Source organism: Cyrtonyx montezumae, unplaced genomic scaffold (genome assembly GCF_038088225.1).
Source record: "Cyrtonyx montezumae isolate F1298 unplaced genomic scaffold, pur_monq_1.0 scaffold_3, whole genome shotgun sequence".
NCBI classification, from domain to species: Eukaryota; Metazoa; Chordata; class Aves; order Galliformes; family Odontophoridae; genus Cyrtonyx; species Cyrtonyx montezumae.
The window spans coordinates 28,116,530-28,140,839 of NW_027072034.1; the positions used below are offsets into that span (position 1 = coordinate 28,116,530).

General features: G+C 42.5%; 2 protein-coding genes across 2 annotated transcripts in view; one reads left to right on the forward strand and one right to left on the reverse strand.

The window, feature by feature from the left end:
* COL4A2 (collagen type IV alpha 2 chain) overlaps window positions 1-14,661 on the reverse strand; it is a 130,677-nt gene extending 116,016 nt beyond the window's left edge. The window contains exons 1-2 of the mRNA XM_065741008.1: window positions 14,414-14,661; window positions 14,225-14,285 (exon numbers count right to left, since the gene is read on the reverse strand). Of these exons, the coding sequence (XP_065597080.1) occupies window positions 14,225-14,285; window positions 14,414-14,457 (105 nt within the window). The 5' untranslated portion in view covers window positions 14,458-14,661. The remainder of the gene's footprint in view (window positions 1-14,224; window positions 14,286-14,413) is intronic.
* Window positions 14,662-14,800: 139 nt separating this feature from the next.
* COL4A1 (collagen type IV alpha 1 chain) overlaps window positions 14,801-24,310 on the forward strand; it is a 106,483-nt gene continuing 96,973 nt past the window's right edge. The window contains exon 1 of the mRNA XM_065741010.1: window positions 14,801-15,041. Within this exon, the coding sequence (XP_065597082.1) occupies window positions 14,979-15,041 (63 nt within the window). The 5' untranslated portion in view covers window positions 14,801-14,978. The remainder of the gene's footprint in view (window positions 15,042-24,310) is intronic.

A 24,310-nucleotide genomic window follows, 5' to 3' on the forward strand; every position in this document is an offset into this window, starting at 1 on the left:
TCTGAGAAAAAAGCTTCTGTTTAATGACAATTTCAGGAGGCTAATGTAGATTCACTAGCTGAAAGTAGCAAGATTTCAAAACAATTGCTTCACCAGAAAACACTGATGTCACCAGCAGTGGCAGTAGAAGACACCACCATGGTCACGACATTCTCCCAGCTTCATGCTCAACCCTGAAGCACTCCAAAACAGTTGAATGCTATAAGCCTTGTATATATACAGATATCTACATAATGAAACTCATAATTCTGTGCTCCTAACCTACCTCACAAAGGTAAATCAAAAGCTTGATGACAGAATTTTAAGCTAGATAACATTGGTGTAGAAATAAGGCAAACATCTATAATCACTTATCATAGGAATTGTTAACTACTGGAAAACTTAGCAAGAGTTGTGGTAGATTCTCAGACACTGGAATATGAGAAGTAATATCTCTCTGAAACCTGTACTGTAATTCAAACATAAACTCAAAAATTCTCAGTCTGTATTATAAATATTAAACTTTTTCTAAAGATTCAATGTTCCTCTTTACAACAATTTGTCGCATCAATCATCTGTACTCTATAAAACTTTCTGTTTGTATTTTCAAACATTGACAGGCAATAATCGCAAATGAGAGAAAAGAGACCTAAAAGTTTAATGTAGTAAGTCTTACATAAAAAGTGCAATGCAGTGTAGTGTCATGGGGCTAAAACAAATAAAATTCCCAGCTGGTTGTTAACATAATCATTAACACAATAGTTCACTGGATGAGAAAAAATGGAGGTCAGAAATTTGGGGACATATTCTGACTCACACTTCCAGGATCCCATTCTGAATTTCTGGCTGCTAGAAATTAAAATTTGAACATGTTTATAGCAAAACATTTCTCAGCTCAGAGAGACATACGACGTACTACTACAAAAAATGGAAAGCTAGGAACTGTATATAATGCTAAGTCACTCATTATTACCTGAGGGAGGCTAGGAAAGCAGGACTTTGGTAACCATTAACACGAAAACACATTGTCAGCACACACAGGCAGCATTTCTATTAATTGTTACCCTGAACACTAAATTCAGTTAATCCTATTGTGTTCTGCTGCATCTCTCAGTAACCAACACAAAATGTTGAAAGTTTACTGCCTAATCCAACATGTGCTCAAGTCCATTGATTCAAAAGGGACTTCCTACAAATTTGCTGAGATCTCAATTTAAAAACTGACTGACAACACTGACCACTTGATAGCACGAGCTTAAAAGAGAATTTTCTACTGAAGTCAGCATGCTGTTCTACTTAAAAACTGGTGGCACGGAATGCCTCTCATAAAATGGCAGTTAATTATTACAAAATAGTTAAGCCACGGAAGTATTGCGTTCTTGAGGTATTTAGACTCAAAGCAATTGGTCACAAGTCCATACCACAGAATCCATGTGATAATACACAAAGATCCCACAGCACTATGACTTTAGAAAGCAGGCTGAATATGGTATTTAGAAACATAAGACAAGTTGGGGGCATGTCTAATGCAGCACACAGCAATACAGCACAGAGATCCAAAAAGCTATTTTCAAAGGGCCAACCTTGGGCATGGAATCTGAACACTGTGGGTTGTAGTACATTAAAAAAAACAAAAACACAAATCTGACAGAGGAATTCATTAGGAATAAGCTGCAGAAGCGCAGAGCCTACTGAAGGTAACTTCTGTCATGGTAAACTTGCCTGCCGAGTAACCTGCAGTGATGGAAATGAGAACAGCACGTTACTGTGGATATGGAAGGATGTAACATTTCCTTCCCCGCTACTTTTTCAGGTTGAGAGGTACAACGCAATACAATTGCGGTGCAGTTTTATGACCTGAATGTTAAGGAGAAGAAAGTGATCAACACCCTGCCTACAGACTAACAGGGAGAACAAGGTCCCTCTCCTGCCTTGCAGCAGACTTTGTGTGTCACATAGAGTGGGGACTGGCTCATCTGCACTGTGACCACAAGATCAAGACCACCAGCATGGACGGGCAGTGAGCCCTGACTTGCTCCATCTCCCTACTTATCAACCACAGTTCTTGTTTGGGATTATGTTTTAAGACAATCTTTTGCGTGGCTCTGCTGCTGTGGAGGCTGATGGATGATTTGAAACCCAGGCCTGAAAGAGAATTGCATGGCCTGCACTTTCACACCCCTGAGGCAGGTGCCTTCTGCTTCTGCTTGTGAAATTCTGGAGCTTTCCCTTTTTGAAAGTCTCCGAGTTCTCTGGTATTTGTCTTGCTGCTTTTGGATGTGCAGAGATTTTGGGAAGAGGTCATCAGATCAAAAGGCCAGAATTTTTTTCTGCTTGTGCTCTGGAGCACAGTCTTCGTACACCGCTCATTTGAAAGACACGAGATAGGTGATGTTGCTGCTCATGCCTTTTGAAGAAGTTAACCAGATTATATCAGAGTTTAATCTAAAATTAGTTCAGAAGTACCATAAAAAGAGGAAATTTCTCCAAACTGTGTCAAAACTGAGTTGGTCTTTCATCAGAAAATAAAGAAATAAGCAACTCCCTTGCACTTTGCTTTTAATTCAGCAGTTTCTTACATATATTTTCTTCCTTCATAGCCAAACAGTACTCCCTTTTTGCCTTCTCTCTGGCTGAAACAACTTCAGGGCAATTTGACTGGGTGACAAAAAGACAACATAATGGTCCCAGGCCTGTCTTCTCCACTACTGAGAGTAGGATTTTCCTCAAAGACAAGAGTAAGTTCTTATTTACAGAGAATCTGTACACAGTGAGATGAGTGTTGAAGAATCTTAGGAAACTCCTTCTTGAAATATTAATTCAAAAATTTTTATGTGAAAATGGTTTTGGGAAGATGGTATTTTTGTATAGATGGATAGATTACCAGGGAGTTATCCATTATCATGATGAGATACTATCATCTTGTTGCAGACTACACCTAGATGGTAAACAGTGAAAATACTTGGTATGTGCATTTCTGTAATAAATAATAAATGGCAGGGGTCAGACTCAGCCTACCTCCCATTCATAACAAATCATAGCCTTACCTCAATTCCTCTCTCCTTGTTTACAAATGTTAATGATTTTAAGGAAGACAGTGAATGATGACACACAAATAACACGAAAATCTCATTAATTGAAATGAAATATTTTGAAGAAGTAGCACAAATTACAGCAGTCCTAATTGGGGATGGTATACTTCCAGTGAAACAGATGACAAGCCTGGAGTCCAATTCATGGAAACTAAATTCTATACACAAAGCACTTCCCAAATGCCAATAAGGTGTTTCTGATTTTGTCACAGTAATTCTGTTACATATCCTTCCTTGGGAAAAACAATAGATTAAGTGTCTCAAAGCATGAAGCCCTGCATACCTTCTAAGCAAGACAGGACCATGTATGCATGTTGCTGTAGGGCTTCTGTGGATTCCTCACTCAGACAAATTCAAGACTACGATCCCAATCTTCAAAATGATTTACAAACCAGCCTCAAGCTACCTTACTAATCACCCATCTACTCAATGGTGACCCAATGTAATACAATGCCCTAAGGGACAATATAGACCTCAAGCAAGAGATTAGAATTGTGAAAGCAGAGGTAAAATTTTCTTGAAGTTCTCCAACATCTCAGACTACTGAATGTACTTTACCAAGAATGGCTCTGATCTTATTCCCACGTAGGCAAGGAATTTGAAGTTCCTCTTCTCACATTGAAAAATAATCAGAAGATCAGCATTGGTCAAAATATGCATTGGATGGATGGTATAAGATGTTTGGATCTTGATTTAATGTCATAAATTCCCAAAAGGAAATCAACATTAAAAAGAAACCTACTTTTTTCTAATTTAATCCCTAATCCCTTGGCCATACAAGTTTATTTGGATAACCATTCTTTGGAAAGTATTCAGGTATAGTTTGATGCATGGAAATATTAACACATTCCACTCCTTTGAGACCAATTAAGTTTATTTACTCAGAGGAAATTGTACTGATTTCTTTATTCCCTGTTTGACTGAAAGGATGGAATCCCAAGAGGTCTTCTCCATATTCTTTGTGCCTGGGGCAAAAGTTAAGCAGACTGTCTTACAGAGGAAAAGTTTTTTTTGTGTGTGTTTGTTTTTTTAAAGGTAATATTAATAGCACCATAGATAAGGCAGAAAGGCTGTGATCTGCAAAATAAATCAAAACTATTGCCATAGACAAAGAATGGAAAAGAAGCAGATCTAGTCTGGAAACTAACACTGTGTGACAGACAACCAATATGCCCCACTTAACAACAAATGAGGACAATTAAACCCCACCGCCTTTGACTTCTCAGTTAGTCATGATTTTTTTCTATAAACAGAAGGTAAAATAGCACATTTTTCACATTCTCCTCTTCTGACCATTCCATGCAGATACAAAATCTCTAGGGAGTGGAAGACAGATGGACGAGATGTGCTGCAGTTCTCATACTTTTCAAGAACAGATCAAAGTGCAGTTGGGAAGTGCAACCTAAGTCAGAAAATAAGCCAAGTGCTATGTCCTCAAGTCACCATCCCTTGTGTGGGGAGGACTGTCCTTCCTAACTCTTTGACATAATTAAGAGGGTTGGTGAATGTTGTAGGGTTTTTTTATTTCTCTTCTTTTGCAATTTTGTTTGTGACCTGCTACTATTTCAGGGCATTGGCATACTTGCTTTTGTCCACTATTTTATTTACATGACCCACATGCTGACCCGTGGAGTATCATAATGCCATGAAACATCATAAGCTTCAAACGAACTTTCAGAACAGTTTTTTTTTTTTTGTTCTTCTGCAGTGTTAATTTCCTATTCAAGCAGGCCACATAGCAATACAGTTGCAAAGCAAGCCACAAATATTCAGAATGTTAACTGCTGCCTGCATTTTCTGTATCACCATAAAGCAGCTTAGTTCTTCCATTTTGTTCCTATTCAGGTAAAATTACCCAATTCAACTGACTTATGCAAGGAATGAGTGGAGCCCTGATTTCCAGCCAATTATTAGGAACTGAGGTGTCAGTCTGAGGCACACACATTCCTTGTTTACATTAATATATGACATATTCCTGTGCCCTACTGCTTGACCATCTGCATTGTTTATCTGTTAGCAAAGCTCCCTTGCTTGCTTTTCACTTGGGCTAGCAGGCTTTTGCATGTTTTGCTTTAGCTCTTCGTCAAGACATTTCTCAGCACCATCTAACGAGTATGGGCAGTCTGGAAGTGGCTGCCCACTTTGCAAACTAAAATGGATAATTATGAAGACTAATGACTGCTACGGACAAGGACAGACTGTGCCAGCTGGCCATGAGGGCAGAGAATACACCTGGGACTCTGTGGTTTGCCATAAAGGGACACAGCCAGAGAGGAAGCAGCCTCTGAGCTCTTCTGAGTTAAGGGATAACAGATGTGCTGGCTATCTCATGGATGCATATAGCAGACAGAAGATTTGGGCAACTTTATGCCTTCTCTGACCGTGCACCTGCAAAAGCACCTGGAGAAGATTCAGCTTCAGTTCCACACTGCAGGGGAAATGCTTAAATTTCCCTGCTTGCTTCCTTCTTCCAGCAAGCGCAACTGAAGGTTTTCCAAGTGTCATGCAGAGCCGCCTGGGCCATTTCCAGCGAGCTGTTTCTCTGGCTCCCAGCTCAGGGAGATATTCCGGCTTCCCATGCTCCACAGCCCCAGCGGCTATTCCCAGCCCTGTGCGGGAGCAGCATTCCTTTCTGCTCACTCCCTGCGCCGCGGCTGAGCCTGGGACGCCCTGGCAGCCCTGGTGGGCAGCTCCACTTCTCCTTCCGCAGGGGCTCCCAGGGCCCTCCGCACGCATGTGTTCAGAGTGCTGTGAGACCGTGACCAGGTGGCTGAACATCAGTTGCTCGGGGTCATCGGGCCTGCCGCCCGAATGTAACACTCCTTCCTTCATCTGCCTGTGGTATGCAAAAGGGGGTTGCAGAGCAGCACTGAGCCTTGCAGGAAGCCGACACTGCACGGGGAGCGAGGCACACACCAGCAGGACAGAGAATCCTGCTGAGCTCTCCCAGCTTCCCATATTCACCTTAAGAAGTGATTTTGCTCCCCACAGCTGCAAGGCTGCGGCTCTGCAAGCACAGGCAGGACCCGAGCACGCTATGGGCAGCGCATCACTGATTTGTGCAAATGCTTTTTTCTCCCCCCACTTTTTATTTTTCAATCCTCCCCCCCCAGGTTTGTTTCCATCCCCACATTTCCATAAGTTGGCCATGCAGTGAGATGGCTTGGGTCCTACGGACCCAGAGGCTGCAGCCTCCCTGGGATGAAGATGGGCAGAAGAGCACCCATGTGGCTCCACCTGCTGCAGTCAATACGTGGGCTCTGTGAGCCACATCACACAGAGCACTTGAGTGCTGTACCTTAGGACAGAGCTGCAACCAGAGACAGTGACAGTTGTTTGCTTTCTAAAGATCTAAACAGAAAGAAAAGGAAAAACAAGGAAAGCAAAAACCCTTTCGGCAAAGCATGACACATGGAATGGTTCATGCCGTATTCAGAATACCTAACTCTGCTTAAAATACATTTTTTTTTTTAATACAGACTGATTACATCATTGGAAGGTAATTTTAAACAGCAAAGAACCTTTAAAAGCCTTATGAAGTAACAAGGAAAAATGTAGCTGGAATAAAAAGATTATGATGTGGCTTCAATAATCAATAGAGAAGAGAGGTTTGGGCACGATCTCCACCTAAGACCTGCCAAAACCAAGCCAAGCCCTATTTATCTGAATGATCTTCACATGCTGACTTCAGAAAGCTACTTCAAAATAAAGGTTGGGATCACTCAGGCATAAACACGACTCCTGATATACCCTAGCAAGTGTACATCACTGGTAACAGATGTGATCTAAAAATTCTTCAGAACTTGCATGATTTGAAAGAAACCAAACTCCTGCTAGTAACAGAAAACACAGCACAGTGTGAAATGCAACATGCAATTGGGAGGAAATAAAAATTCTGCCATTCACAGAAGTGGGAATAAGCCCATATCCTGGAATATAAACTACCTTGAAGAATTTTATAGATAGACTCTCTATGGCAGGTGTAGTAGCAGCACACATTTCTCTTTCTCCAATAGCTATTTGTGGAACCTCTTGGGTTACAGAGCAAAGCCTGTTTCACAGGATGGAGTGATAATCTGCTTGGGAAGAAAGCAGTTAAGAGACAGTAAGTTTTCCTGAGATGCAAGGACAGCTCTTAGTGCTCACATGAAAGTGGTTTTTTTTTTTCTTTTTCATTTGTTTAATGTTTCCTCATGTTAAAACAGATGTCCATCAGTGAAAACTTTAATGGAGATCCTTGCCTTGGACATTAGGATATGGATTATAATGGCAAAATAAAGACTTGGTGCTCCTGTGCAGTCTGTGGTGGGAGCAGGCTGTGAGCTGTGCACTGTAGGGAGGAGGCAAGAAGAAGCAGAGCTACCCCCTCAGCCCCGTTTTGGAGATTGGGCCAAACCCTTTGCCTTGGGCAGAGCCTTTTCTTCCATCAGCCAGGCCTCTGCCACAGGCCCTCCAACCTCCACCTGTGGGCTGATGTCCTGGCCTCAACCCATCCCCATGGCCCTGCCCAGTCATTCCAGCAGCATCTGATTGCAGGGACCATCCCCAGCCTTGCACACCTCCCTGCCCTGACTGCCATTTCCTGCCCCTTGCCCTGAAGGGTAGCATCTTTTAGTGACCCTGACTACAGAAAGCCTCAATTCCTTCTTTCTGAGCTACATATCTGCAGAGATGGCACAGAAATGTGTGTGCTCTAGAAATGTAGCAGTGCAGTGAAAACCGTAATGGTGGAAAAGTGAAAAGTGGAGTGAAAAAATAAAAAATAAAAATTAAAGTTTCAAAGTATGTGCAATTACTCATGCAGGTGCCAATTTGCTCACTAGCTTCTCTACAAGAGCTCTTCCCTTGCTGCATGTTGTTTCTATGGGTGGAAACAATGAGATGCTCTTGCAGTTATGATTCACACCATCACTTTCTGCTACCCAAGGAACACAAAAAGGCCACATGAAAATCGACATTATAGAACCTTAATCACTCAAGAAATGTTTGCATGATAAAAATCACATTCTTTCACCATGAGCTGAGTCAAATGCTGATGTCAACTACTTGCTGCAATTTGTAAGAAAATAGCTGTTGATAAACACCCAGAATTACTTTGAATTTTACTGTTTTTTGCTTCTTGGGAGCAAGCAAGGTATTGTGAAGACAGTAGCACATTTGTTTTCTAAGGGAGAAAGGGAAGAAAAGCTGCAGCCTTTGGCAAGTGTAGGCACCATAACTGTAAAATACGAGATCACCTCTGAATCCTCCAAGATCATGGATCAGTATAATGCAATATGAAGAATGTTCCACTCCTTGCCTTGGAAAAACAAAAGCAAAGAACTAATTAAAAGTACCCTAGTTTCATGCAAGAAATTAACCAGTGCAAAAACAAAAAGATTCACTCAAAAAAGTACTCTAAACTACTGAATAAAAATGATTATAATACATGTGTCAGTTTATATATATATATTTAACAGAAGAAGCCACAACGTTGGTTTACATTTTGGCAAAGTCAATTCTGTTTCGACTTATAAATCATTTGTTTTTTTTGCACAAAATCTTAAAAAAATAAATGTTAGGTTTAAAGTCATAATGCATAAAGACTTCCCGTGGTGCAAGTACTACACAATAAAAGCCAGATGTGCTACTTTTAAAAGTTCATGGAAAAGAAATGTTGAGTGTTTGTAACCAGTTGCTTCCAGAGAAAGGTGACAAAATAAGATGCCTTTATTACACGATAACATATCATGACTGGATTCTTGTCTCTCAGTGTCAACATTTTAACCTCTGAAAAACATAGGAAGCTGATAAAACTGCCTCTTCTGCCAAATGCAGTGCAGCATGACTGTATCACATCCCATTTGTAATAAGTCTAAAAGACAGAATCACACTGAATATATCATTGTAGACATCACCTGAGCATGCCTCTATCTACTCACAAGAAAAAAAACGAGCAAGAGGTCTATGTGTGGCTCTTTACTGAGGGATTACAGAACATAGACATATGTGGTAACCTCTTTCTTATTGATAACTCCAGAGAGATACTATATATTGCTTTTGGTGTCTCCAGCTCTTGCATGAATAACTTAAACCAGTGTTAACATACACCTGAATATAAAGGTTTGAAATAGTAGAAATAGCTCTTAAATAAATCTGCTCAGGAAGAATGATTAATTCATAACAAATTGGGTTGAGTATTGGTTTCATACACACAACAGCAAAAAAGAATTTCATGAAAGCATTTGGGAAATAGCAAGGGAGAGAGACATTTAAGGAAACTATCTTATTGATGAGTGGAGCAGACAGAATACAAGAAAGGACCAGAAGTAAAGAATTTATAGCTATAGAACAAGACTATTTATATATAGAAATAGAAACTAGACTATAGAACTAGACTATTTCTATAGAAATAGAAATATTTCTAATATTTCTAATATTCTAAATAGAAATATTTCTATATAGAAATAGTCTAGTTTGAGAGTGTTTGTCTGTTGACATCATATAGATGCTGACTGGTGAAATCAGATGCCTCTGATAACAGAAAAAAAATATCTCAGATGGGTAGCCATCCTGCTGCCTGTCTGCATGCTGTGACACTCAGGATGTTGACACCACTGCCAGACCCGGGCACGATGGTGTCAGTGGAAGTGAGGGGCTCTGCAGCTGCCTGCATGCCATCTCCTTTGCTCAGGACTCCTCCCAGTTCTTTGGCAGAACTGCTTCTTCTACACATATTTGTGACTGAACACAGAAAGAGTCCTTTCCAAACTACCTAGTAACTCTCACGGTGTTCAAAGAAATGGCAAATAAAGCAATGAGATATACTATGATATACTCCAAATCTTTTTCTTTTCTCCACATATCATTACTCTGTACAATTTTCTTATCAAATACCACGAACAAAGATGAGACAAACTACTCCCAGTTAAGCAGACATAAACAAGCCTTGTCTGTAAGCAACAGAATTGTCCAAGATAACCCCACTGTAGTGGTGAAATGATGTTGTTCTAAAACAAGATTGCCACATTTCAATTTGGGAGATCTCCTAGATGGAGCCCAGCCCCTCAGCACCAACTGAACATCAGTGTGCTGTTAGACCTATCTGTGTCGAAATCAGAGCACAGGATGGGGTCGCAGTGCCAGCTCAAGTGATGGCCAATAGGTTTATGGATTTTGATACACTGAGTAAACAGAGTCCTGTGAACAGCAAAAAATATGCACACTTTCTGCTGTGTTAAAGGAATTTGAGAACAGGCTTCAAGATTGCCAAATAATTATCAATTTTTTGGTTTATTTGCCACTCCATTATCAGTTGACATAAATACATTACCTGTGAAATGTCAAATGGAATGTTAGACTTGCAATCAAAAATTTGATCATCTGTCTTCAGCAGCCTTCTATAAGCCCCCTCTTAGTAGAGAGACAGGACACACTTGGGTAAACCTGGTTATTCGATAGCTGTAGAGCACAGATGTACAATTTAGAGCATTGCCTTGTGCTAGTTATCTCATTTCACTATAAAAATCAATAGAAAGATGTATTTAGTACTATTGGTAGTACTACTGATTCTACCCATTCTTATCGGGGATTACTGCTTTTCTCTCTTAGATATCATTCCCCCTAACACATCCCTTCACAGTGTCACAGAAATCAATAGATCTTATTTCATTCACTACTTTGACCCTATTTTCTTTCTATATAAATCTCTCTATACATCAATACGTTTTGGTTTTTTTTGTTTTTTGTTTTTTTTAAATACACGGTACTTATGATCAGTTACTCATAGTTATTTTTGCATAATTTATCTCTTAACTTTTTTAGTCTGACACTCATTCCCTTCTTTTCTGGGATTCTATTGCTCTCACCAGCATCTACCAGCATCTAGCTTTAAAAAAAGTCATTTTCATTTGGAGCAGTCTGAATAATATACTGATGGGGCAGCAATAACAATCAAACGTTAAAGACCCATTTAGAAAGAAGAGTGGTTTTTGATAGATCAGTTAAAAATCGGCTTTATTAGAAGATATATTCTCTGAGAAGGTAAAAAAGAATTATATTTTGGATGTAGTACATTTGCAGGGAGAGAAAGGAAGAAGAAATCTGTGAATGCAGCTAAATTTGGGTTAGTGAATACAATTTATTTAAGACAGATGAACATTTAAATCTACAGTTAAAAAAGTTCCAAAGTTATTCAAGGCCTCTAACACTGCCAGCCAGCATATGCCAGAGTGCAAAAGATAACTGGAGCCTTATCCACTCCATTTGGCTACTTCTCCCAGTATTTCCATCCAGGGATTCCTCTTAGCTCTCACTGAGCCAGAAGCTGCCATTCTCTCCTCTCACTAAAGCCACTAAATTTCTTCTGCCTTAGATCTTAGCTATTCTAAACATCCTCCTTCTTCTCTGTTCAGAAACATCCATCCCCTCGCAGCTACAACAGTTTGCCAGACAAGATGCCCAGTCAAATGCTCTGGGTTCGCCTTTTTTATCTGTCCCTCCTTGCTGGCTTTCTCCTTAATCTCACTGCAGTGACTTCACATAATAATTTCACTCATTCAGCGTTTATCCCCAGCAAATGGAACTCATTCACATATATGGCTATCAAACTCAGCTGCTCTGCTTGTCTCATTACAGACAGAACAATGATTTTTAATCTGGTCCCACAGATTTTAATAATTCATAGCTTTTTTTTTTTTAAACCCAGGCTAATAAAAGTCTTCATAGCATTCACATGTTAATTTGCATAACAAACTGTAACAGATCAATGTGACAAACATGATGACAGTATGAAGAGAGTGGGGGCTTTCCTGACATACAGAAAACTTGGTACTCGGGCCTTCTCCTCAACCACAATTCTTAAGTACAAAATGAATTCTCCATACAACTGCCAGCCACCCACCCGCAATTCCTCAGGTGCTGCTGCTTCCCACACATGCCTGCTCTGTCACATTGCAAATACATTCAGCAAGGGAGAGGCTGAAGGAACGAGCAACCCCCCATTCTCTCCCTCTGCAGCTTCTCCAAGCAGAGCCAACCCAAGATTCCATGAATGCGTGTGAGGATCTAATCCAAAGTTAGCTCTCCCTACTCTTTTCTTTTTGGGACTGATTAGTTTAAAGCAATAATTTCCCAGTTCTACTCACCATGTGACTACAGAAAGATGTGTGCTGACTAAAGAGAGTGACATAAAGCAAGAAATAGGAAAAGTATTTTGGTAGCAGTGCTGTTCTAATTTCGTATGGAAATGTGACCATACATCATTCATGTGCACAGCAGTGCTTCATTTCCCATACAGCTGCCACCTTAAAGATGCTAAATCACAGAAAATGGATCTCCACACAGGACACCTAACTACCATAAATGGGAGAATATTTGTAGAGATTCAAGCAGCAATGGCCAGACTGCACCTGCTAACCTGAGGAGGTAGCTCACGTACCTCCTCCGTATCCCTCTACACTAACACTGCAGCCTACAAGCCAGAACACGAAGGAGGATACATCTATGCTATGGCTAAAGCTCAGGTATCACGCCATGCACTCTGTAGCACGCCTTCACAAAGAAGAGGTATACCACAAATGATGGCTTTTTGTATCACCTGATCCCAGTGATTTCATTCCTAGGCCTAAAATGCTTGCATTGTCATCGGCTTGCTCCACATCCAATAGTGTGTGGCCATATTGTCATTTACTACACGCAACTCAGCAGAAGGATGATTCCACCAGAAGATCATGGCAAGGAAAATCAGTATGTGACACTTGAGTGCCTTTCCTGTGGGACTATGTCAACTACCAACTGTCACTTTGCCATGATGGGATTGATGCGCCCCAGTATCCCACCTGACACCAACAGCCTGGTGCAGACTCATGGGTCAGCTGCAGATTGTATGCGTAATCTGCATGGTGTGCCACACTGCAAGATGCAAAACCCCTAGTATTTCCCAAATCTTAGAGCGTTATGCCACAGAATCACAGAATGGCCTAGGTTAGAGGGGACCTTAAAGATGATTTAGTTTCAACCCCAATCCTTTTCACTGCAGACACATAACCACATAAAAAAGGTACAAGCTCCGAAGTGGGATTAAAATATAAGTAGGACAGCTCTTAGAAAACGTAACTGAGGTTCAAGGTATCCTATCATGTGGCCAGGGAGCTTCACCCCAGCCTGGTGGCCAACAGACATGGCCACGAGCCAAGCCTCTGCGACCTCCCAGCCTGCAGCAGTCAGGCCTGATCCTAAGCCTATTCACAATAAGGAAAATCATCCCAGTGAACTCACCGAGCACTGGGACAGGCATATGCAAACTCTTCCACTTCTTTCCTACACTCATGACAATGATGATGAGCTAAAATAACTTCTTACATCAACATCTCAAGCAGATACTCACTATCACGTAATACAGCATTCAACTTAGCATTTTTATATTTTTGGACAATAATCATAGAATCACAGAATTGTTTGAGTTGGAAGGGACCCTTAAAGGTAATCTAGTCCAACCCCCCTGCAATGGACAGGGACACCCACAGCTGGATCAGGGTGCTCAGAGCTCTGTCCAGCCTCCAAACTTGAGTGTCTCCAGGGATGGGGTACCCACCACCTCTATGGGCAACCTGTGCCAGTGCTTCCTCATTCTTACAGTAAAATAACTTCTTCTAAGCGTCCCTTAATTTGAACGACAAATTATAAATCAACATGATTCTCACTTGTACAATGAAGCCGTGCCTTCAAATTCTCAGTGCTCAGATGAGATCTGTACAGGATTAAACACATTTCACCGGCAGGTTCACTTCCCTCAGCACTCCGGTATCCGTGGCACCGCATTTCTGTCCCGCCCACCCGCCTCGGTGCTTTTCTCATGGAAATGAAGACGTCTCGGGGCATGCTTCTAATTGCTCGCTACAGCTTTAAGAAGTTAGCCAGCCGGAGTAAAAGTAAGCGAGGAATGGCTGAAGCTACCTGACAGCGAAGCCCCGCGCTTCACTGCTCAACATCACCTCGCTGAAGGCAGCGATCCGTAAGGCTCGCAGAGATGATGTGTCGGTTGTTTCTTTAAACGGCATGATAGATAAGCCATCTGGCAAAGGCAAACGCGGCTCCCTGCTTGCAGGTACCACGGAAACCGCCCTCCCCTTCCCTCTCCCCAGTGAAAGCCATCCCCAGGGCTCGGTACTTACGGCATCGACTCTGCCGGCCGACAGCACGACCTCCAGCAGCACCAGCAGGAGCCCCGCGTCCCTGCGGGAGAGGTGGACAAGCGCCGGTCAGCGCGAGCGCAACGCAAGCACGTGATAAATCCCGCAGCTAAAGGTGAACGCGACTTTAATAAAGTTGCTTCCACGAGCCCTCCGGGCGCAGTTACTTACTGACAAACAAAAACACGCGCTCCGGGAAGCGGCGAGAGGTCCATGTCGGCTCCTTCCCGGCCGTGGGGCTCGGCTCAGCTCAGGGCTCGCTGGCTCCGCGCGGCCGCCCCTGCGGAGCAGAGCACAGCACAGCGTGTAGCGCGGGGAGCGGCCCCTCCGCAGCCACGGGGCCCCTCCGCGCCCGCTCCGCACCGCAGCCCGCGGCGCTCCGTGCCCTCCCGGGCGGTCGCGGCGGTGCGGGGCGTGGGAGCGCCGCGCCTCCCCCCGCCCCCCCCGCACCCACCCGCGGCCGGAGGAAGAGGAATAGGAATCGCGGCCGGCGTAGAGGGAGCGGCGTCGCGCCCTCCCAGGGTCCCCGCCCGCCCGCCCGCCCGCGGGGAGGAGGGGGCTGCCGCCGCCCATCGGTTACGGCGCGGCCAGTCGCTCGGCCCCGAGGCATTGCAGGCGCCGCGGCCGGCACGGAGGGGAGAGGCGCGCATGTGGGACCGGTCCCGAGGAGCTCCCACGCCGCGCTGAGCCGCCGGCGCGCCCCTCCGCTCAGGGAGCGACGGAGCAGCGCGGTAACATGTGGTGCTGGCTGGGCTTCGGGCTGCTGCTGAGCGCCGAGCTCAGCGCCGTGTCCGCCGCGGTGAGTACGCGGGGGCTGCCCCCGGCGCGGGACGGGGACACGCGTGGGGAGGGAGCGACGCGCTCCCGTCCCTCCGCTGAGCCCGTGCGAAAGGGCAGCGGTGCGGCCAGGTGGGCTCTGCCTCGCAGCGGAGCCGTGCGTGGGGCCCCGACCGCCCCGCTGGGTCCGGGTCCTCCGGCGGCTGGGAGGGGAGGGGAAGCCGTGCCAGGCGGGACTTTGGACAGCGAGTGCATCTCCGAGGGAAAACGAAGCGAAACAAAGCTGAGAGTTAAGCTTTTGTAGGAAAAAAATGTAGAACAAGAAGGGTTTGGCCGCATGAATTCAAAGTGTCGTGCACGCTGCCTTTTAAGCCCCGTGATGGGCAGCCGACTGGAGGCCAAGGAAGGATTCTGATGTTAATGATTAAGTTCAGCTTTGGCACCTTTCCCGACAGAACGAGATTCGGCCACAGACATGCAAAATCGAAAGTATGCAAGGAGCCTGAACGTTTTTCTAAGGGAGCTAATTTTATCCCTGAGATACTGGCTACCCGCTCTCCTTAAGTTAAAGGACTGTTTGCTGCTACTCCTGAGGTATTTGTGCAGTACCTCGGACCCTCGGTCTCCTAAGCAAAGGCAGTTGTCATAGTGGTGTGAACTGGGTCATCTTTCCGTGTCTCTGGTTTCTCACATTGGGCAGATTGATGCTGTAGTAGTGAAATTCAGAGAGGCAGAAAACTTGCCTGGATAAGGGCAGATGGATTTCTGTCACATTTCCTGCCTTAAATGTAAGAACCGTGACTTTAAGCAGTGAAGGATGTACCAGAGCAGGTCATTTTAAACTTTTTCTGCCAAAAGGAAGTCCTATACTCAATTGCCTTCCCTGAGTGACCACGGGGATGGTATCTGTGCCTTGCATCAGCTGAAGCAAGAACTGTGCTGAACTGCTGTTGCTGATGTTATCAAGCTCACTGTAGTAGCAGTAAATCACTCGGTGATGCACCTTTTGGATGACTCACCCCTCATTTGGTGTTAAAATGTCATCCTTTGTGGCTATAATTAATTTTTATTAATTAAAATCTTTTGAGGTAAGTCATTCATGTTTGAGTTCTGAGTTTGGTACTTCTCAAGGTATAAATGTCTCTCAGTGGCACACATTCCTACCTTGCACTGCTAATGAAGTCACTGGGTGAATCATGGCTGTCAAGAGACAGAAAACTCCTGGGTGAATCACCCTGTCAGAGGCAGGGAAGATGTGCTCATCAAAAAAAGATGCAAACTTCAGTGTCAGTTATACTATCTCAGGTCTTTACTAGCAGCTCAGAAGAAAATGTTTTTGAATCATCTTAGATATGCCAGATAAACTGTTGTATTAAATTCAAGACCCCTTAATGTAACCTGGAGCTGTTAGTTATTTCATGGAGTTAACACAACTCTTTCTGTTGTTAGGCTGGCTGCAGGTTGTTCCCAATCAGTGCCACCACTCAAGTATGTCAAGGAAGCCGAGCTCTTTGCAGGTCCATTGCCGTAGACAAACTTTCAGCCTAACGCAGCTATCCACTGCCCACCTGGCAGGTCCTCCTGCTTTCAGAGTGCTGGCCCAGTGCTTGTGTTGTCCTCAGACCAACGTGCTGCTCTCTTGCTCTGTTTACATGTGAGTAGTGTTAGAGGAGGGCTGTGTGGTAGGCAAGGTTGCATGCAGTGCTGGTGGCAATAGGCTCAATGAAGCAGTTGTCGTTCTCTTACAAAAACATGATGCTGGTTGTTTCTTACCCACAAACATTTTGTATCAGCTAGATTAAGAAATAGTAATATTTGAGCAGCCACTTTCTCGTCATGCCTGTACTGTGGCCTTTTTCACAGAATAACTGAGATTGGAGGCAGCCTGGAGAACCGCTTGCTCAGAGCAGGCTGCTCAGGTCCATGTCTGGTGGGGTTGCAAGCATCTTCACAAATGCAGACTGTGCAACTTCTCTGTGCAGCCTGTCCCAGCGCTCGGTCACCTCTCAATAGAAATGTTTCTTCCTATGTTCCCATCACGGTGCTGCAGGAGCAGCTAGCTGCTAGTGAGTGACTAGCTGAGACTTGAGGTCTCATCTGCAAAGGCAGACATAACAGAAGCAGCTTGTGCTATGTTGTGTGTAGGGGTTCTGCACAGTAACAGGGCCGACAGTAAAAATTTTTTTATTGCTGACATATTCATGATTAAATACATAGAAGGAGATTTGGAAGGACTGCTCTAGCAGAGGCATTTGGTGCAGCAAAACCAGTGTAGAGACGGCTGCTGCCAGGATCACATGCCTAGCACAGGACAGGGACCTTGCCAGGGTGTAATAGTGCACCCACGCGTGGCACTGGAAGCTTGTGTATTATGTGTTATCAATTATAATTAACATATTAACTATAGCCAATTCAGGCTTTGTTCTGTGTTTTTTCTCAGGAGGTTCATTTTCAAATAGTAAGGAGATGTTGAAGAAGACAGGGCACCAGATTATGGTGTTTTCAGGTCAGGCTGAGAGTATGCTCTTATGTGGCAGTTACAGGAGAAACTTGTTTTGATGGATCTCTGCGGGGGGCTCTCATTTCTGACACTTGTCAAGCTGCCGTTTCCTTTGGAGAAAGTATTTCCTAACATTCGTACTGCTTGGTTGAGAGATGACAATGCCATGGAAATCCTGCTTTCGTGTCTTGGTACCCACTCCACACCACTGCAGATGCATTGTATGTGTTTTACCGAAATAGAGCAAGATCTTCTGGCTGTATTTAAACACTGGGGCAGATCACCGATGCCATAGGTGGGGTAGGTGCCAGCAGGAGACCCCTGACCCTGTGTAGGCCCTGCCTGGGGCATATGCCTGGCGCTGGCTGGGCTGGGCCTGCTCTGCTGTGTGACACACACAATTCTAGGCCAAAAGCACAAAAAACCTAAGAAACTATAGCTTCCAGCTAGTCTGGATGATATTTCTGTTCTGTTTTTGTTAGAAAATGGCTTGAGATGAAGTACAGAACAGGTAAACCCAAGGCAGGTATAAGAAGTGATTAAAGAAGGCTGCATGACTGACAGAAGTACATGTGGGTCTGCTTTTGCCAGTGGAATTAGGCTAGGCTGGACGCCTTTTATATGCTGCTGTGTGTGCCTGGGGTTGAGACTGCCTGTGGTGCTGAGAAACTCAATTTACCTGTCCCTCTAGGCAATTTGACATCCTTGTTAACTGTTCTCAAGGGCTGGTCTTGTCAACACTAAGGGCATATCTAACAAACTTTGACAAACTTTAGTTCATGATGGAGATGTGATTGCTTTATTTCAAGAAATGAGGCTGGAATGAGAGATTCAAATGGTTTCCAGTGAGTGAAGCACCTCAGCTAGGAGGCATTGCTGGGGATGTTTAATGGGGGTCAGTTCCCCCCAGCAGCCTGTGGTGGGGCATTGTGTGAAGAGGCACAGCACTTCCCTTGCTGCTCTTGGAGCTGGGTGACTTGTAGGAAGGGCTGTGAGACCTGGGGTGGTTGAGCATGCACTTCATAGGAACACGAGAGCATGGACAGTGGCCAGGAGATAGGGATATCTTCTCCTCTTCCCCTGTGATTCCTAGTGTGGTCTGTAGCCTTGTGGTGACAGGAACTGCACTTGCCCCCAAGGTGGGAGAGGTGATGAACCCCTGGTTGCTGCTGGCAGTGTTTGTGCTCTGCCAGCTCAGCAGGCCGTGGCCAAGATGGCCTCCTGTGTCTCATCTTCATCAGCCCCATTCCTTCAGCCAGCTGCTCAGCATCAGTGTGTACAAGTGAACTTCTGGACTGGCATCGCAAGTAGCGTGGTTCTCGCTTCTGTGCTAAATATTTTCAGAAATAGTGCAGGATTTCATCACAGCTCATCTGCTTAGCCTATTAAATCCTGGGATGAAGTTAGGTTATATTGCATCGGAGGTTATGTTGGATGTATGTACTGTCAGTTGCCATGATCACGTAAGGAAATGTAGGATAGCTGCTGCAGGGAGCTAAGACAATTGTTTAAAATGTCAGTAACCATCTCTAGGGATATGCTTATGAATATTGCTCTTTTTATAGAACTAGACTAAACAAAGGAAGATTCAACAACCTCAACATGAGAATAAATTGACTTCATCAGTGTTTAACAGCTACATAGTGCTCCCTTCCCAGAATTTCCGTTGACTTTCCCATTACAAAAGCATATAGCACCTTGCAAAATTTGGTCAGAGGGGAAATGTGGCCATGGGCTATAACCTAACCATAACCAGTAAGATAGGAGATAAGCAACCAGTACAGATAAGGGGCAATTATACATATGAAGAACTTTTACAGTTCAGCAATGTTTGTGGGAAGATAAATTTTGACTTCTCTGGGTTGTGACCGGCTAGAAATATTCTTGGTAATCTAATACATCGGAAAAGTATGTGGCATTAGCCCTCCAAGAGTCTTTATATAGCACTGTCTTGGACAACGTGGACGTACAATAGAGACCAAATTAAAACACTGTCAATATATATGAGTTACTATCATTGTATCATTTCAATCTGAAATGATTTACAGTAAGGAAAAAGGCAAAGCTGTACTTCATGAAGAATATAACTAGACAATAGAAAACCCCTCTGCCTGCTGTTACTCCCTGGTATGTATAAACAGAAAAAAGATGATCAAAAGGATTTGATCAGGAAAAAAAAGTGTTCATTTCAGCTTTAAGTTTCTCTTTAGTATTGAGAAAAATACATAGATACAACTAAGCAGGTTTGAATAAGTCATTCTAGGATGAAAAAGATGACTATTTAAGCTTAATTTGTCTCTGAGATATTATCTTGCAGAGATTGAAGCTTGGACAAACTTTCTAAAGTGAAAAAAAAGTGCAGAAGTGTCTATTTAAAAGTACCTTTGCTTGCAATATCTTCTATGTTTGTTATACTCTGTTCTGCACTAGACTCGCTTTTTATTGCTTTGATTGATCCAGTATTTCAGCTGGGTGTGTCACAGTACACATCTCACAGCCTGCATCACATTTTGTCTGCCTCAATTGCTTTTCCATGGGCAAAAACCACAGCAAGCCTTAAAATTCTATTAAGTCTTTTAAGGCTACATGGTTGTATGGTGATGGTAGGAAATAGTCCTCACCGTGGATGTACCAGGTTGTCAAGCATATGAAAACATGTACATTAAGTTCAGATGAAAAAATGCAGTGCTTCTTTTATACTCATGCTGCAGGGCTTTTGTTTTGTTTTGTTTATTTGTCACACTGATGCATTATTACTTGTCCAAGGTGCTGCTGTGTGCAGCAAGCAGCAGGTGCTGTGGGAAGCTGGAGACTGGGAATCTTTTTGGATGGAGATGGAGATGAGTCAGCCTGGCCTTACAGCCCACAGAAGTTGTGGTTTATTTATTTATCTATTTATTTATTTATTTTTGTACAGAGTGCCTTACAAAAATTTAATAGAAAAAGCATGACTAAAGATGAAATGAGTTAAACCAGAGAAAAGCGGGAAAGAGATGGATTTTTTTCTGTTCTTTCTTCTTCTTTTCTCTCTGTCTTCTTCTTTTCTCTCTGTCTTTCTTCTTCTTTTCTCTCTGTCTTTCTTCTTCTTTTCTCTGTCTTTCTTCTTCTTTTCTCTCTGTCTTTCTTCTTCTTTTCTCTCTGTCTTTCTTCTTCTTTTCTCTCTGTCTTTCTTCTTCTTTTCTCTCTGTCTTTCTTCTTCTTTTCTCTCTGTCTTTCTTCTTCCTTTTTCCCCTTCAATTGTCTTCAAGTATATTGGATCCTTATTAAGGATCCTGTCTACATACCAGTTATGAAATAAATGGTGTAAGCTTTTATGACATGGTGACAAGCTAATTCTTAGTAAGTGTAGCTGTGTTTTTAACAAAGTTACTCAGCTTGTTTTACATAATATTATGTAGGTTGGATTCTTTTTGGGTGGATCCATCCAAGAGAAGAACTAAACATCCTCTGTTCCCCTCCTTTCCTTTGCCATTTCTCTCTGCACGTTCCCGCTGCCTTCACCTTCAGTGCTGCTTCTGCTGGCAGTTAGCCCTTTGCAGAGTTTAAGGAAGGGTGTGCGTTACCAGCAGAACAATGTAGTGCACAAAACACAAAGTGCTGTCAAGTGCACAGAGTAAACAGATTGCAAAGTAGTAATTCATTTTCTTTCATCTTTTTGTGGCTTTCATCTGCTAGTAATGGTGACACATACAACATTTTGAGATGAAGGTTTTCAAGATGGCTGAGAAGGAGCTGGCAGAAAGAATAATCAAAATTATGAAATAAATACTATTATTAATATTAATTTATTATTATTAATTAGTAGGAGCAACTAGAATATTTTAAATGAAAATTTAAAAAATAAAAAGTGAGTTAGATCTTTTGCTTTTAGGAGAGCCATCAGCCTTTCACAAAGGATGGCACAAAATATCAATTGCCCTATCTGTAAAACAGAATTATTTCTGTCTTTCTGAAGAATATTTCAAGCTCTGCTGCTAGGAAGCAGAAATATGTTTTTAGGTAGTCACTGCAGCTCTATCCAGTTGTTAAAGAAATGACAGAAGAGATGTGCTGAAAAGCTTGGGTTTTAAGACACCATATTTCATCTCTGAGCTGAGATATGATGAAAACCACAAATTAGTTCTGGACATTGCACTTCTTTGAAAGCTGACAGAAGTCTAGTGATGTTCCCTTGCATTTGCTAGAAGAAGATGACCTGAGGTGGATCTCCTCTACCAAAACAAGTTCTAGCTTTTTCTCTGTCCCTGTTTTTTTCCCCAGCTTATTTGGAATTTGTAATAATCTTCTCCCTGGCTACATAGAAGCTTTGTGGTTTCACCAGCAGATATAACCTGTCCTTCTAGCCAAGGTAGATCATGTACATCTTCTACATGTGGATGTTTCCTTTTCACTGGGGTGTGAACCCAATAGAGTGTTTCAGGGTAGTTTAATGGATGGATGTCTTATAATTCAGATGACAGAATGAGAATGATTTTTAAAAAGCTATTTCTTTTGGTTTTCTTTTGTTTTTCTTCAGATGATGTTTCACTTGTAGCTAAGGGATAAAAAAAAAAGAGCCCATTTTCACTAGATAGCTATGTGCTGAGTGTGTATTCTAAGTCCTTTGGTCTTGCTAGTCCAGTTGTTTATCTAGTAAAAGAAAACATCTAGTCTACTGAAGACTTCTCTTGAAATACTTGATTATCTAAAAGCATTTAAACTAATTCTAAGACTGTAATGAAACCCAAATAAGTCTTAAAAAATACACTGACATGGACTTATGGGACCTTAACAAATTAGAACAGAACTATGAAGAAAAATTAACGGTTTGTATTCATGCTGAACATATTAAGGGAAAAATAAGCTAAGCGAGGTTGACTCAAACATTCCAGGAATTTTCATATTGGGCTTCAAGCTCTGTCCCTTTTATGGCAATGGCAAGTCAGTTGTCTGTTAGTAGAGTAAAAAAAAAAGTATAATTCTAGCTGTCATAAAGTTATGAGGCCTCTGCAAGCAGTATTCAGAACCAAACCTACAAGACATTTTAGCTCTAGATGCTCAAACACATGTGTTTTTTAAAGTTGGCAAAAACAGGCAAGGAGGACTAAAATTATGTAAATAGAGTAATTTATCTTTTTGGGTTTTTTTTGTCTTTTTGTTTAATTTAAGCTACCTTTTTTTTTTTGTAGCAGAAGTGTATTAACTGTATATTTGTTGACTTAAAAAATGCAGTAATTAACATGGAAACTTTTCAAGAAAGCTGGGGAATAGCAAGAGGTAAAAATGAAAGTGAGAAGAAAATAAAAAGCTTAAATTTATCCTAGGAAGTATTTGCTCTTATCTTGTGTTTAAAAAAACTGCGGGTTTTGTGAGGAGTTAAGGCTGCATGACTTATCCCAACAGGCCAGAGAAGAAACCAGGGCAAAAAACCTCCCAGAACCCTGGGATCAGAAAGGGCTGTCAAAAACTGGAATTAAATAGTAATAATAATAATAATAGGGAAAAAGGGAAAGGACTGAGTGCTATAGCCACAGACTTTGTTTTGATCAGCCTGGAGATCAGCTGTGGGAGCAGACTCTGGCTCCAGGCCCTTGCCACCAGCTGCAGGGTCCCCAGCTGTCTTCCCTGACTGGATGAAGTTCTTCTGACCATTGCTGGCATATCCCACTGGGAAAAGGCTCATGTGTGGATTCTGGTGACGTTAATTCTTGTGTGACATAATATTACTGTCTGTGACTGTCTATTGCTATTTTAAAATTTACTTCCCATTATGGACCTTGGTATTATAGTGAATGTTGTACTGATGCCTAACATCTTTGGGTTGAAAAATGTCTCGGCTCATACCCTGGAGAATGCCAAAATCATTCAAATCATGCAGAAAAACATATCCATCTTCTGGGGACATGCCTTTGAAAATGTGCTCTGATTCACATTGGTCAGACAAATAGTGAATGCTGATTTTTGATGCATTTTCCAGGAATGGTGTGTCTGGTTGGGAAAGAGCTTGTGATCTGGAATAAACTGGAAGTTTCACGACCATAGACAAGCTCAGAGTGGTAACCCACGAGACAATTGGTAGCCTGGCTGTGATGCTAATGATTTCAGCTTCCATTGAATTAATCTTCAGCATAGCTGAAGTTGCTACAGGCGTGGAATAATTTTTTACTTGCATATCACAGAGGCCAAAGATGATTTTGACAGGGCAGAGCCAGAAAACTGCCTATGTCAAAAATGAGGAAGGTTTTAGCTGGACCATAGGGCCCATTCTTTGCGTTTGGAAATCTGCTTTCATTAGAACAGGTTGAAGTCTAAATCTTTTATGAGCAAAATGTGAAACGTGCTGGATTTCCCCCTTTATGCTTGCTTGGATGTTTTCTGTCACTGCAATGCTAATGTGCAATTACATGGAACGGATCTGCACATGGCACAGTGTGTATTTACACTGTCCAGAATGAAGTGTAGGAAAGTGATAGGGGAAGGTGCATATGTGGTTATGTCACGTCTTGTATTGTTTGCGATAATGCCCCTGAATTTCTAGTAAATGTGGTTCAGCTGTCTAGAAAATTATTTCACGGTTCTAAATCTGAAGATACATAAATCATATCAAATTAGTCATAAGGATAGAACATTAGTTCTTGGTGAAGTTTCACATGCTATTGGATGACGCATTGCTAAAAAGAGTTGAATAATGTGATGCGTTTAAAACGTAAGCAACTTATGTGAGCTTTTCTGTGTCTGAAGACAACCAGTGAAGTTTTAGACTTGTATTTAAAATGTAGAGCTTGGTTACGGCAACACTAGTTAAAAATGGA